General features: G+C 35.8%; 3 protein-coding genes across 4 annotated transcripts; 2 read left to right on the top strand and 1 right to left on the bottom strand.

Annotated features, from left to right (window-relative positions):
* LOC132629900 (uncharacterized) lies at positions 1-5,575 on the top strand. Of its 2 annotated transcripts, none has more exons than XM_060345310.1 (8): positions 1-162; positions 255-327; positions 409-593; positions 1,122-1,949; positions 2,995-3,459; positions 3,559-3,651; positions 3,739-3,864; positions 4,726-5,575. In XM_060345310.1, exons 2-8 carry the CDS (start codon positions 291-293, stop codon positions 5,506-5,508), a joined length of 2,517 nt encoding a protein of 838 aa, XP_060201293.1. In that variant the 5' UTR covers positions 1-162; positions 255-290; the 3' UTR covers positions 5,509-5,575. The 2 variants fall into 2 exon arrangements, with proteins under 2 accessions (XP_060201293.1, XP_060201294.1); XM_060345311.1 differs by having other exon boundaries at positions 268-327.
* A 549-nt stretch (positions 5,576-6,124) lies between these two features.
* Positions 6,125-8,009, top strand: LOC132629903 (uncharacterized). Its single transcript, XM_060345313.1, has 2 exons — positions 6,125-7,028; positions 7,102-8,009. Exons 1-2 carry the CDS (start codon positions 6,858-6,860, stop codon positions 7,414-7,416), a joined length of 486 nt encoding a protein of 161 aa, XP_060201296.1. The 5' UTR covers positions 6,125-6,857; the 3' UTR covers positions 7,417-8,009.
* Positions 8,010-8,144: 135 nt separating this feature from the next.
* On the bottom strand, positions 8,145-12,957 carry LOC132629902 (uncharacterized). Its single transcript, XM_060345312.1, has 7 exons — positions 12,710-12,957; positions 10,851-11,493; positions 10,580-10,768; positions 10,134-10,428; positions 9,944-10,032; positions 9,698-9,850; positions 8,145-9,133 (listed from the first exon to the last, which is right to left on the bottom strand). The coding sequence occupies exons 1-7, from the start codon at positions 12,730-12,732 to the stop codon at positions 8,363-8,365; spliced, it is 2,163 nt and encodes a 720-aa protein (XP_060201295.1). The 5' UTR covers positions 12,733-12,957; the 3' UTR covers positions 8,145-8,362.
* Positions 12,958-13,249: the final 292 nt, after the last annotated feature.

Here is a 13,249-nt window from a genome sequence, read left to right on the forward strand (position 1 = left end):
TTCACGCCTTGTATATCAAAATTCAATCCCTTTTCATTCACTTTTCTCTCTCTATTTCCTTTCTCTTTTTCTTGTTTTCAATCACCATATTTATCTCCACTTTATCTGTCAACTGAAATCCCACTTTCTCCGTCAACCCAGATCGTTATTGCACACAAATAGGTAAGTGTTTCCCATTTTATTGGTTGTTCGTTTTATTTTGTGGGTGTTTCCTCCTTCTTCATTTTCACTTAATAGAACTCATTCATACTTAGGGTTTTACTTCAGAACTCTCAGTTTCTTCGAAATCAATGGCTGATGCAAAAGTACCAACAAGGGTTACTAAAGGTATTCCCTTTAATCCCAACGATTTTATCTGTGCTCCATCGTTCGACTTAGGAATTTCTCAACAACATAATGTTGTTGCAGGGTCTACCGAAAAAATGTATGCTGAGAGGCATGCAAAGCAAATGCATGAACCCCTCCCAAGTCGGAAATCTGAAGTTCCCAAATCTAACAAAACCAAACGTGCTGCACAAGCAAAAAGTCTTAGAAAACTAGCGGAGGAACAACCAATGGAAGCATACGAGGAGATGGAAGAGGTGGCGAAGCAGGTATTATTTCTCAATACAACGTAACTTGTATTCACGTATTTCAAAATATACTGAGATTTTTTAGATGTTTTTATGATATTACTTCATTTTGTGTATTCTATCCTGAATTGGAGGAGAAATTTCATATATTTATGTAATTTGTGTGTAGTTGATGCTTTAATAGGCATATATATGCAGACAAATACATGTATTTATATGTATTTCTTAATATAATTTGCTGACTATGTTATTTTGTCCAAAACTGTATGTATTTCTTGATATGTACAAATTATCTATATGCATTTCTTCATATTCTTTTGTCCATAAAATTTGCTAATTTGGATGTATTAACAATGATAAGGTAGTTCCAGATACAATTATATCTGGAATCATATATCTAATATGGATGTATTATTTTTTCATTTTAGCACTGGCTGTATATTTTATTTTTTATTTTTATGGTATATATGTATTTGTAATTTTTTTGTATGTATACACATGTATTTGTTGAGTTTTTTTTTTTTTTTTTTATAAAAAAACTGTATGCAGGATCCTAAATTCTATGTCAAACGTCTGCCAAGGCTTTCTCCACGATATTCCTGCTATACGAATTCAAAGGTATTTTTTGATTTGGAGTCCAATCTCTCCAAAAGGCAGCATGAACTTTTTTCCAAAACTATCTTTGGAAAATTCCTTGGTATGCAACACTTTGAAGTAACTGCACAAATGTTTAGATGTTTCATGGTTAGAGAATTAAGGAAAAGTAAACCAGATGCTTTTCTTATTGAAATTAATGGTTTTGTCTTGCGGTTTACCATCCTGGAATTTGCCATAATGTCTGGACTCAACTGTTATGGTGATGAAGGGGTTCACATAGTTAATGAAGATAGTAAGAATAGGCTTATGGATAAATATTTTCCTGGATCTGAGAATAATGTGAGAAAAAATGAATTGGAACTATGCTTCAAGCAAAAAAATAAGAACCTTGAGGATGGCGATGCAGTTAAGCTTGCGATTTTGTATTTTATCCATTCATACATCTTGTCTGGTGAGCATAAGTCTACAAGGATTCCGAGGCTTCATTTTGACTTGGTTGAGAATGGGAAATACAAAGATTACCCATGGGGTAAGGTAGCATTCAATGATTTGATAAGAAGTATTCACCAAAAGATGACCTCCGAGTCAACGTTCTTCTGTCTTAGAGGTTTTCCTCCTGCCATGCAAGTTTGGTTATACGAGACATGTTCCAGTGTGTGTCCCAACTTGGCCATTAAGCGTGGGAATTCGATTCCAAGAATTCTAAATTGGAGAACCATTGAAAGTCAGCCAAGTTACTCATCTTTAATGAGTGGAATGTTTAGAGATGACGACTCACCGGTAAGTTTCTTCATTTATTCATTTTTTGTTCATAGTTGATGCATTTTCAAGTAAATACATATGTATACAGATGTATTTACGTATTTTATTGGTTGTTCTGGTGGGTGTTTGCTGTGTTCCTTTTTCTGTTTTGGGTTTATGCTGTTTAATCTTGTTTGTTTATTTTCTTGAATTACTACTGTGAGAATGTGGTATTAAAATTGGTATTGATGATTTATAATGTGGGGGTTGTTTTATATTGGTATTAAAATTACTGTTGTTTTCTAATTGAATTCAACTGCACCAAAAGAATAAATGAATTATACCAACATATACAACAGCAAGTCACTTTGACCCTCATTGCTGTTACTTTTCAAGTTCCATCTTCTAAGTCATGTATAAAGAAGTCCAAATCAGGAATATATCGTGCATCTCTCATATGCTCGACCAGGATTTTAACAATTTCACGGACACAATCCATATGTGAACCCATCTTATCTCTAGCAACAAAACTCTAGTTCTGATTATTTATCTCCACGGAACTTCGCCCAGCCTCTTTCTTGGTAGCCATCCTTCTCATCAACTTCCTCATTTTTGCAGAGTCGCCCCATTTACCATCAACTGCATAGATATTTGACAAAACTACATAGGTTGCTACAATTTTTGGTTTCAAAGCCAACACATTTCTTATAGCCAGCTTGCCCAAATCTGGATGATTGTGTGCTTTACATGCTCCTAGAAATGCTCAGATGTATGTATGTGTATTTACGGATCTTCTATATGCCATCATGGACACTTGCCTCTGGCTAAGCAAATAATTTGAAGTAAATACATATGTATGTATGTGTATTTACGGATTGCTAGTAAAAACACATGTGAATACATAAGTGGATATGTGTATTTTCTTCATCTGTATATTTAATATATTTTATTTGATATACACTTGTATCTTACATTATTTCAGTGTGATATAATTTGATTATGACATTTTCATAAATTTTGATTGTATTCTGTATTTTATTTTATTAACTTAATAATTGAGATATTCTCTATCATACCTTTGCAGGGAAGAGTTACATACGCAAATGTCGTGCCGACCATTGAAGAGATTGAGGCTCTTCGATTGCCCGTTATTGTAGGTGATTCACACCAAAATACCCCTGCCAATGAAGGGACAGAAGTAGACGAGTATGACAATTTTATTTCTACACCACCTGGTAGGGTTATTCGTAAACAACAACAACGTCTTTCACATTCTCCACCTCATAAGAAACGCAGAGAGACGCGACTCGAGGGAGGACCGGCAAAGAAATTATCAATTCGGCACGCAACAAATTCAGCTTCCGTGAGTCATCCTAGTGATGAAAGGTTGGCTAAACAGCATGTTTTGCAGAGTGAAGTTCCAGTTTCTACAGTTGCCAATGATCAATCACGTCAACCATCCCCCCGTGTCCACCGTGACGTCCCTGCTACCATGAAAGATGATGACGTGATTCTTTTGAGACAAGAACTAAAAGAATTTAAGCAGTCGGTAAGTTTGTTTTTATGAATTTTTTTCTTATATTATTACACTGTATTGAACAACTATATTATACTCACTTTAATTGAAACATGTTGTCGATTTATTTAGGTAGAGGATGAGTTCAGAGGACTTCGCAAGTTAATTGCCGATAAATTCAAACAAGTCTTTGAACTTATTAAAGGAAATCAAAGTTTAAATAAGGTAAGATAACACCAAAATGATACACATGTATTCTTATTTGGAACACAAACACAAACGAGACTAAAGATAAACATTTATTTGATACAGGGTGTTGATAGAAAAGATCCGATGCATTTCAACGACGTTGACAAACATCGGACACTTGGTGACAATACACATGATCATTCAGGGATTAAAATGGACAGTGATAGACCTCAAACTGAGCAAGATGAGGTAAAATCAGCTATTGAGTTCTTTTTCAGTTGTTTATTTTTTTGGTCTCAACAACGTTTTCTCATGTATTTTTTTATAATTATATCTATTTGTGGAAATGATTTGAAAGTTTTCATTTTATCTATATCACGGTTTCAAAAACAAAGTTCCTTTTTTTTGAATTTTGTTTGTTAAATTGAATTTCTTTAACTTGTAAATAGGTTTAGTATGACTTCTGTTTGTACAAGTATGTCAAATAGTTCGACATATCTCAAAACCAGAATTAGTCGTCTAGTATTCAGCTCGTTAATAAAAAGGAATTGTTATGTGAAGTAAAAAAAAAAAAAAAACTTTAACTTCAAATTGGGGCATAGTGAAAAGAGGCAGAGAAATGCAGGATCTCAATATGAGTGGTAAAATGGGATCTAGTTTTAGTTAAAACAGGAAAGTGAAAGCTCTTGTTTGTAAATGGTGAATGTAAGTATGGATAGTAATTAAAGTTGAATTCAGTAGAAAAGTCTTGAAGGTCTGTTACATGACCACTACATAACATACCGTTGGGTGATAAAAAATTCTTGAGTAGTATCTTGGAGATAGTACAACTGTGGCTGAAATGAGTACTTCAAGATCCATCAAGGGTAAAGTAGAAAAGAGAATCTAAGAAGTTAAATTTGGAGAAAATGGAAAAAGAGCAAAATGGTCTGAGCACATGCAAAGAAGGCTTAAATGTTTACAGGACGTATATTGTTAAACCCTTATGTTTGGAGGTTAGTAGTTCAATTAACAGTAGCAGGTGACTCTGTTACTTTCCACCATTGCTCTCCTTATCACTCGTGTCGTTATGTCTGATTACCTCTAATTTTGAGAGTTTTTTCTTTTCAGGAAGGCGAAAAATGCAGAGTTACCCAATCATTAGCTAAAACCAGAAGCATGACATTTGATATTATTGAACTGCCTGACTGCCCTGTGAAATTTGATAATCTAGAAGAGTTCTTTGTGCGAGTTAGTGGACAAATCAAACGAGCTCAATCTCTCGGTTCTTCTGGTGACCAATCTTCTCCTATAGATGACAAGATATTTGCCAAGCCGAGGTCTCAGCCATCAGCAGAAATGCTTGCCATAGCAAAAGGTGATATTGAGAGATTACTAATCATGCCTTCTCAAGACTTGCTTCTACCCGGAAACTGCTCAGCATTAAGTGCAGCACTATCAGTACATGCTGCAGCACCGGATTTATCACCTGAGAGATCGCTTGCCTTGGAGAAACTCAAAGAGAACCTTCTGCACCTTTCCTTGACCTTGCGTAGAGCTAAAAAGGACAAAGAGGATTATTACAAGAAGGCTGCCAAGAAAGTGCTTCTCATCGACGAGCTCACAAAGGATCAGGAACTCTACACTAACCTCAAAGACGGAAATGACAAACTTGAATACCAAATCAGCAAGTTGAAGGCAAGCTTGAAGGATGCAAAGACGAAGAGAAAAGCAATCCAGGAGCAAAAATTGAGGTTGGCTAAGAAGTGTTTTGAAAAGACTAATGCTCTTGATGGAATGGAAGCTGAGTTTCTTGTCATGGAGGAAATGAAGGAGCTAGCCGATTTGGACATTGCCCGAGTGGAAGAAAGCTTGACAGACTTCAAGAGTAAGATAATCGAATCGCCTGTGTAAATCGCTCTTAACGTGAATTTGCTGGCTAGTGATCAAGAGTATAAGAGTATGTGAATAACTTTGCTGATATGTATAATCTCTCTTTTGAATGGTATCCTCAAGTATAGCCATGTTGGTCCAAACTTGCAAAGTGAAACCAGGAAGTGTAGATATACTTCCAAAAACATGCTTTCTGGTGGCATAGGTTGACCATTAATGTGCACGGATGCTTCAAAATTGCACTAATTTTGACATGATGACAGGGTAAAATGCTGAGGCGAATCTAGGAAGTTCTATCTGCTTTTAGCTCGATCGATGTATATGTATGAAAAACAAATGTATGTATATGCGGCCATACTCTTGTTATAAAATGTATTTAGATGGCGAAATAGTTTTAGACAAATGTAGGCATGGAAGTATTCTCATATATCGCACATGTTTAGCAAGAACCAAATATCAGTGAAGATCGCAGAAGGCTAGTAGCAGTGACAATTGGACGGGTTGGATTGAATTTGAATGGGTTAAAAACGGATTATCTAAATTATTTGTCATGTCAATGTCCAGAGGACTAAAGACTATCAAATAATTATTTCTAAGGGAATAATTAAAATTACAAATAATTTAGGTGTGCAATTAATAATTCGTGTCAAGTATATGTAATTGTAATTCCCCAATATCTTCCAAATGCTGTCATATATCGCATCCAAAATGTGTATATAGTAGTAAAATACATCTCTTATTGTTAAAAATATGTAGTTTTTTTTTTTGGTTAATAAAATATGTAGTTATTTAACACTCTGTTCGTCCCAATAAAAGTCTTACTTAAAAAAAAAAAAACTATCCCAAAAAGAGGGTATCTTTCTATATTTAGTAAAATTTTCATTTCCAACATGCTACGCTGACAAGTTTAAGACCACAAGATTTAAAAGACTATATACATCTTTAATTTAAAACCACACTATTCAAAAGTTTATGTTTGTTTCTTAAACTCCGTGTCCAATCAAACTAAGACACTTAATTTGGGATGGAGGGAGTAGTTAATTACTAGTCCTTCCGTCTCAATTTAAGTGACTTGCTTTTCTTTTTGGTTTGTCTAAAAAAGAGTATGTCTTTCTATATTTAATAAGTTTTCTAATTTCAATATTGTACCTGACAAGTTTAAAACCACAAGATTTATTCTTTAAATTTTATACACAACTTTAACTTAAGACTATAAAATTAAAAAGTCTCCATTTATTTTTTAAATTTCGTGTCCAGTCACACTAAGACACTTAAATTGAGACTAAGGGAATAAATTAATATTTCTTTCTGTCCCAATTTAAATTGAGACACACTAAGACACGTGTCCAGTTGCTTGACTTTCTCAGAAGATGAAGACTTACTCAAGGGAAATGCCGCCATCAGGCATAACATCTACCATACCTTCTACATCGGCCTTTTCTGCAAGTTGTACTCCTGCTAATGAAGACAGGACTAAAGCAGGCATCCAAGTTCCCGCTGATGATACACCAATCTCCACCTTGCCCTCCACTTCTGACAAAGTAAGTTCCGCTTATTACCTGTGTCGTTATCTCTGATTACTCCAGTCTAATTTTGAGAGCTTTTTCTTTTCAGGAAGGCGAAAAATACAAACTTTCCCCATCATTAGCTAATACCAGAAGCAAGACATCTGATGTTATTGAGCCACCTGACTGTCCTGTGAAATTTGATAATCTAGAAGAGTTCTTTGCGCGAGTTAGTGGACAAATTAAACGAGCTCAATCTCTCGGCTCTTCTGCTGATCAATCTTCTCCCATAGATGACAAGATATCTGCCACGCAAAAGTCTACACCGTCAGCAGAAATGCTTGCCACAGCAAAAGGTGATATTGAGAGATTACTAATCATGCCTTCTCAAGACTTGCTTCTGCCCGGAACTATTCAGCATTAAGTGCAGCACTATCAGTATATGCTGCAACACCGGATTTATCAGCTGAAAGAGCTCTGGTTTTGGAGAAACTCAATGAGAACCTTCTGCACCTTTCCTTGACCTTGAGTAGTGCTAAGAAGGTCCAAGAGGAGTATTATCAGAAGGCTGCCAAGAAAGTGCTCCTCATCGACGAGCTCACAAAGGATCAAGAACTCTATACTAATCTCAAAGATGGCAACGAATAACTTGAATACCAAATCAGCAAGTTGGAGGCAAGCTTGAAGGATGCAAAGACAAAAAGAGAAGCAATCCAAGAGCAAAAATTGAATTTGGCTAAGAGGTGCTTTGAAAAGTCTAATGCTCTTGATGAAATAGAAGCTGAATTTCCTGTCCTGAAGGAGATGAAGGCTCTAGCTGATTCTGATTTTGCCCGATTGGAAGAAAGCTTGAGAGTCTTCAAGAGTAAGATAATGGAGTGATCGCTAATGAAGTGATCGCTTGCATAAACCGCTCTTCATGTAAGTTTGCTGGCTTGTAAGAGCATGTAAATATTTTTGGCTATGTTTTAACTCTCTCTCTTTTGAATGGCATACCTAAGTATTGCCAAGTTAGTCCAAAGTGAAAGCAGAAGTGTACTTCAAGTTATGGTTTCTGGTGGCACTTGGGAATGTGAAATTGCCAAGACTCGAGAAAGAAATCTAACATAAACAAGGGTGAGGTAGAGAAGGGAAAATATTGCCATTGTCATGTACCAAATTTACAAACTCAAGTTCAGGTCCCAGTCAAGACATCCGATAAAATTGAAGCAATATAGGCCCCTGCCCAAGGATAACAAGGGCAAGATCAAGAAATGGTACGAACTTAAGTTAAGCTTATTCCCCAAGAGCAAGTTGAGATAGCGAAAGATATGTACATGCATACTTACAACAGTTCTTTTCAAAATTCACATGGAAGAAGTCTTGACAACTTACAATCCTAAACCAACTAACTTTTGTTTGTAGTCTTGCCAACTAACCTCTGCTTGGCTAATCTGAGAATCAGCCAACTCTTTCCTTAAATCAAGAAATTCTGCTTCCAATTCTGCCAATGAAGCTAACTTGGCAGAATATGTGTTTTTCAAATTTAATCCTTCTTCCTGAATGTCTCTCCTTTTCATCTTTGCTTCTTCTAGACTCACCTTCAACTCTGAAATTTGACTTCTGATGGAATTCATAGACGTGTCAAGTTTATTGAGACGATGTTTGACATCATTGTAAAGCTCCTGCCCTTTAGTGAGTTCGTGGATTAGGATTACCTTCTGGCAAGCCTTACTATTACACTCCTCTTGCTGCTTCTTCGCCGTATGAAAATCAAAAAATAGGGATTGAAGATTCTCTTTGAGTTCCTTCAGAGCATCTATTTTCTCAGCCGAGAGATGAGGCAATGCTGCATATATAGGAAGGGCAGCCATCAAAGCCGAAAAATTAACAGGGAGAACCACTTCGTGCAAAGGCATCATAAGCAACTTCTGAACTTCAGCTTTGGTTCTGTTAAGTACTTGTGCCGAATGACGGGGCTTTTTAAATGTAGGTGATTTAACATCAATTCCCGGGGATCGAGCTTGTTCGATTTGTGTCGGGAGATGTGCAAAGAACTGTTCTACCTCATCTATTTTGGAGTCGTCACAACTTGAGTCTCCTCCAACTGATGCTTCGCTCCTTTTCCTAATCTTCCGCAAAGATGATAAAGGTAGGGCATCCTAGGAAAAGATTTGAAATAAAAATGACTTTTTACTTAAAGCAAGCTGATATAAAGAAACCTACTATCAGGGAAGTTAAAAAACAAAAGATAATTTCAAATAGAACACAATCATCATAAGAGAATATTACATGTCAGCCACATTAATTAGGTGAGTAGTAAATACAAATAGAAGTAGGAAAATTAGAACTCGAAACATCATGGCGTCTCAGTCTCGCCACTTTAGCATTGTCAAAGAATCCGTTTAATAGCCATAACCAAAGAACATATATTACTTGAAAGATTATAGAACCAGATTGTAACAGCCTAGGAAAGTAGATAAATGTTGTTATAAATGATGGTTGTTATAGAGAGTCCGACTATATATCCAAGTCAAATTCATATATTCCTCGATAATTTATGTCACATCAGTTCCAATTCCCAAACCTTTGCTCTATCAAGCCTAGAAGCTAATCCCGGGAAGTCTACCATGCACTTTTTTTTTTCATGAACATGCATACATATTGCGTAATACTACAAAATATTCTTGTGTAGTACTTGAAGTAAACTAAGAAGAGGCACTTACTTCATCAGATGAAAGTGGTGGTGTGGAAGACGTTGTATCATCTAGCATAACATCAGTGAAAGGTTTCTTACTTGAGCCATGGATTGCAGGGGAGTGTTTGGTGATGTTAATAGTAGGTTCTGGCATGTCATTTGCAAGGATCTCCGGCGAGCCCTGAAACAAGAAAGAGAACATATATCGACCCGCAAATGCTGCAATTGCTATGGGTTCAAAAAGTACCAACTTTGGCTTAAGGGTTTAACTTACAGCCGGTAATATTTCCCTCTCTGCCTCTTTAGAAGGGCTCTCATCTTTTTCTTGCCCTTCAAAATTCTGTTGTTGTGAAACGTACTCCTCTTGAACAAAAAAAGAGGAGAATTATAGACAATGAAAGAAAGCCTAACTATTTTCTTTGAATGGTGTCAAAATATGAGATAAGCAATCTAGTTAGTCGTACCTGCATCGATCAGATTCACCAAGTAATCCTTACGCTGATCCCAATGCTTCAAAAATTCAACATGTATCTCACACCAATTTTTCATTTCCTTCGTCCTAGATAATCTATGAACACAAAGGAGTTTCTCACGGTACAAGGAGATCCTCTCAGAAGGACGATCCACATCAGCTCTGAGTGTAGGATCATGCAAAACCGAGTTCTCCATACATAAAATGGAGGTCAGAGAACAACCCATAGGAACTTGCTCATTGTATGGGGCCGGGACAGATAGACCATTATATGGAGACCATATGATCTATAATGAAATAACAAGATAAGAAAAATTACATTTCTAGAATACTATATTGATTAGGTCATATAGACAACAAGCAAATTTATGCTGCAGGTTAGTGAAAACTATGGCAGTAATTAGTCAAGGCAAATAACTGGTGAGATAGATAACTTACTTCATCATGTGTTAGCTGACTAAACAATGCAAGCAGTTGGGAATCAGACGGCACGGAGGAGTGATTCTCGGACAGTTCTGTCAGCTGATCAAACCACCTTAGCACCAAGGGAAAGCTTGCTGATGGCACCTTACTAGTGTCTATATTGAGCTTTCTAACAACTTTCGGAATGTGCTCTAATATAAATATCTACGTGACAACATAAAAGAAAAGATTAATTCAATATCATATAAGAAGGGGAAGGCAAAATTACTATTTGTGTTATCATTACCATCAGAAAAAGACTGTGTCCAAGACTTGGCGTACTGCTTTTTTTGGCAGATTCAAGACCCCTGTGGAGGTTTGTTAGCATGGCTGCTCCCCACGCATAGTCTTTGATTTTATCAACATCTTCTAACAAAGCCAAATAATGTCCGGGAACAGTGTAGTCTCCAGGAGCTATTAAACAACCTATTATGTACAGTACATACGCTCTAATATATTGAATACTCGGATAATCAGAGTTTTGGAATTTTGTCTTGAGGGTTATAGGACGAATCCCTCCAGTCATAAGCTCTATACCGTCTTCTATTGTCACTCCTAAATATTTTTCCACAAACTCTTCATCACTTCCATCATTTCTGATAACCGGTTTACCATCTATAGGTAACCCGAATATCTTCAGTACATCTTCTAAACCAAAAAATAACTCCAAACCGTTGAACACAAAACATCTTTTATCAACATCATACAGTTGAACCAACGCAGTTGCCAGACTGCTTAATGGGTTGGATGCTTCGAAATTAATAAGCTCAGCTAAATTTTCAAAACCGGTTCCATGTAACCACTCGAGGACAGCATCAGGCACTTCCCACCAGGATAAACGAACTCTGTGTTCTACAACAGAGGCGACTTTCCGGCTGCATGCATGTAAACTGAAACATCAAAACAAAAGCATAAAAAAATTAGGGCAAAACACAAAAGCAGATGAATGGATTCTTCAAATATGCATTAGAAACCTAAATTGAGAAGATTAGAACTAAGGTTGTGTTCGGTATGGAGTTTTCCACTTTTCTCATATTCGATAGGTCAAAATTTTTGGAAAACATTTCTTTTAGGAAAATAAGTTCCTTTAAAATGAGGAACCTAATGGAAGTAGGAAAACCAAGTCCCACAGATGACATTCCACATTGATTATCTCCTCCCTACCCTCGAATGCACCTCATCTTCACCCTCACCACCCACCTCCCACCAAACCCCTACCACCCAGCACCTACCCCCACTCCTGGCAACCCAGCACTCCAACACCACCCCCACCTCAACCCCCCCACCCTGCTCCACTAGTATTTGTCAAGATTTTATACAAATGCTTTTAAGATAATATTTTTTGCTTACATACCGAAAACAAAAAAAAACCACTTATTTTCCTGGAAAACATTTTTCATGAAAAACATTCCTTATTCATACCGAACACAAGAAATAAGTAAGAAACTCACTTATTTTCTAGCAAATATTTTTCTATATACCGAACACAATAAAATAAATAAAAAACTCACTTATTTTCTAGCAAATATTTTTCTATATACCGAACACAATAAAATAAATAAGAAACTCACTTATTTTCTAGCAAATATTTTTCTATATACCGAACACAATAAAATAAGTAAGAAACTCACTTATTTTCCTATAAAACATCTCCCAAGAAAATATTTTCATTCGTACCGAACAAAAAAAAAAAGTAACAAACCACTTATTTTCTTGGAAAACATCTTCCTAGACCATGAAAAACATTTTCCTTCATACCGAACACAAAGAAAATAAGTAAGGAACTACTTATTTTCCTGGAAAACAACTTTCAAGAATTTTTTTTCCATGAAAAACATTTTCATTCATACCGAACACAAAAAAAAAAGTAAGAAACTCACGTATTTTCCTGAAAAATATCTTCCAAGTAAAAAATAATTCCATGAAAAACATTTTCTTCATACCGAACACAAGAAAATAAATAAAAAATCCACTTATTTTCCTGAAAAACATCTTTCAAAAATATATTTTCCATGCAAAACATTTTCCATTCATATCTAACCCCCCCCCCCCCCCCCTCCCTAGCTATTGCCTACTAAGGAACCAATAGGAGAAATAAGAACTAACTCTTTAGTTTTGTTGACATCCATATCTACACTGTGCTTGAAATTTCTCTAATACTCTGTTCTTGAAATTGCCTTTCAATCATTAAAACAGATGAAGCTCAAACTTTAAATGCAGTGGCTGGAAAATCTTTGAAATGGGATCCGTGAAGATGCAAATTGCTAAGTTTTTCTTTTCTTTTTCTGCTTTTTAAGTATAAGTGTTGAGCAAGCTTTTTAGGACAAGAAAAAGCTCTTAACTTACCAGAGAAGTAGAAACTTTTTTGAAAACTTAAAAAAAGTTGCTTCACCCCAAATATTTTTTTTTGAAATTACTTTTGAAAAAGTAAACTTGGAACTTTTTAAAAGTTCGGTGAAACAAACTATTTGGCGCACTTAGGGTCAGCTGATAGCAAGTTAGAGTTATGCAAGCATACATAAATTCCATCAGAATTTATATATGTGAAGTATTAGCTATGTAAGTTTTTAAATTACAAATCAAATTTTGTATTAATTTCATATATAAATAATATACTTTCTTACCAATTATCAAACGTGGTATTAC

Source organism: Lycium barbarum, chromosome 3 (assembly GCF_019175385.1).
Source record: "Lycium barbarum isolate Lr01 chromosome 3, ASM1917538v2, whole genome shotgun sequence".
In the NCBI taxonomy this organism is placed as follows: domain Eukaryota; kingdom Viridiplantae; phylum Streptophyta; class Magnoliopsida; order Solanales; family Solanaceae; genus Lycium; species Lycium barbarum.

Excerpts from the sequence above, each read along its gene's own strand:
- LOC132629900 (XM_060345310.1), top strand. The coding sequence starts at position 291 with ATGGCTGATGCAAAAGTACCAACAAGGGTTACTAAAG. Across the intron at positions 3,460-3,558 it reads TAAAAGAATTTAAGCAGTCG|GTAGAGGATGAGTTCAGAGG; the intron begins GTAAGTTTGTTT and ends CGATTTATTTAG. Across the intron at positions 3,865-4,725 it reads CTCAAACTGAGCAAGATGAG|GAAGGCGAAAAATGCAGAGT; the intron begins GTAAAATCAGCT and ends TTTTCTTTTCAG.
- LOC132629903 (XM_060345313.1), top strand. The coding sequence starts at position 6,858 with ATGAAGACTTACTCAAGGGAAATGCCGCCATCAGGCATAACATCTACC. Across the intron at positions 7,029-7,101 it reads TGCCCTCCACTTCTGACAAA|GAAGGCGAAAAATACAAACT; the intron begins GTAAGTTCCGCT and ends TTTTCTTTTCAG.
- LOC132629902 (XM_060345312.1), bottom strand. The coding sequence starts at position 12,732 with ATGGATGTCAACAAAACTAAAGA. Across the intron at positions 11,494-12,709 it reads GATGTCAACAAAACTAAAGA|TTTACATGCATGCAGCCGGA; the intron begins GTTAGTTCTTAT and ends TTGATGTTTCAG. Across the intron at positions 9,851-9,943 it reads AGAGGGAAATATTACCGGCT|GGCTCGCCGGAGATCCTTGC; the intron begins GTAAGTTAAACC and ends TTCTTGTTTCAG.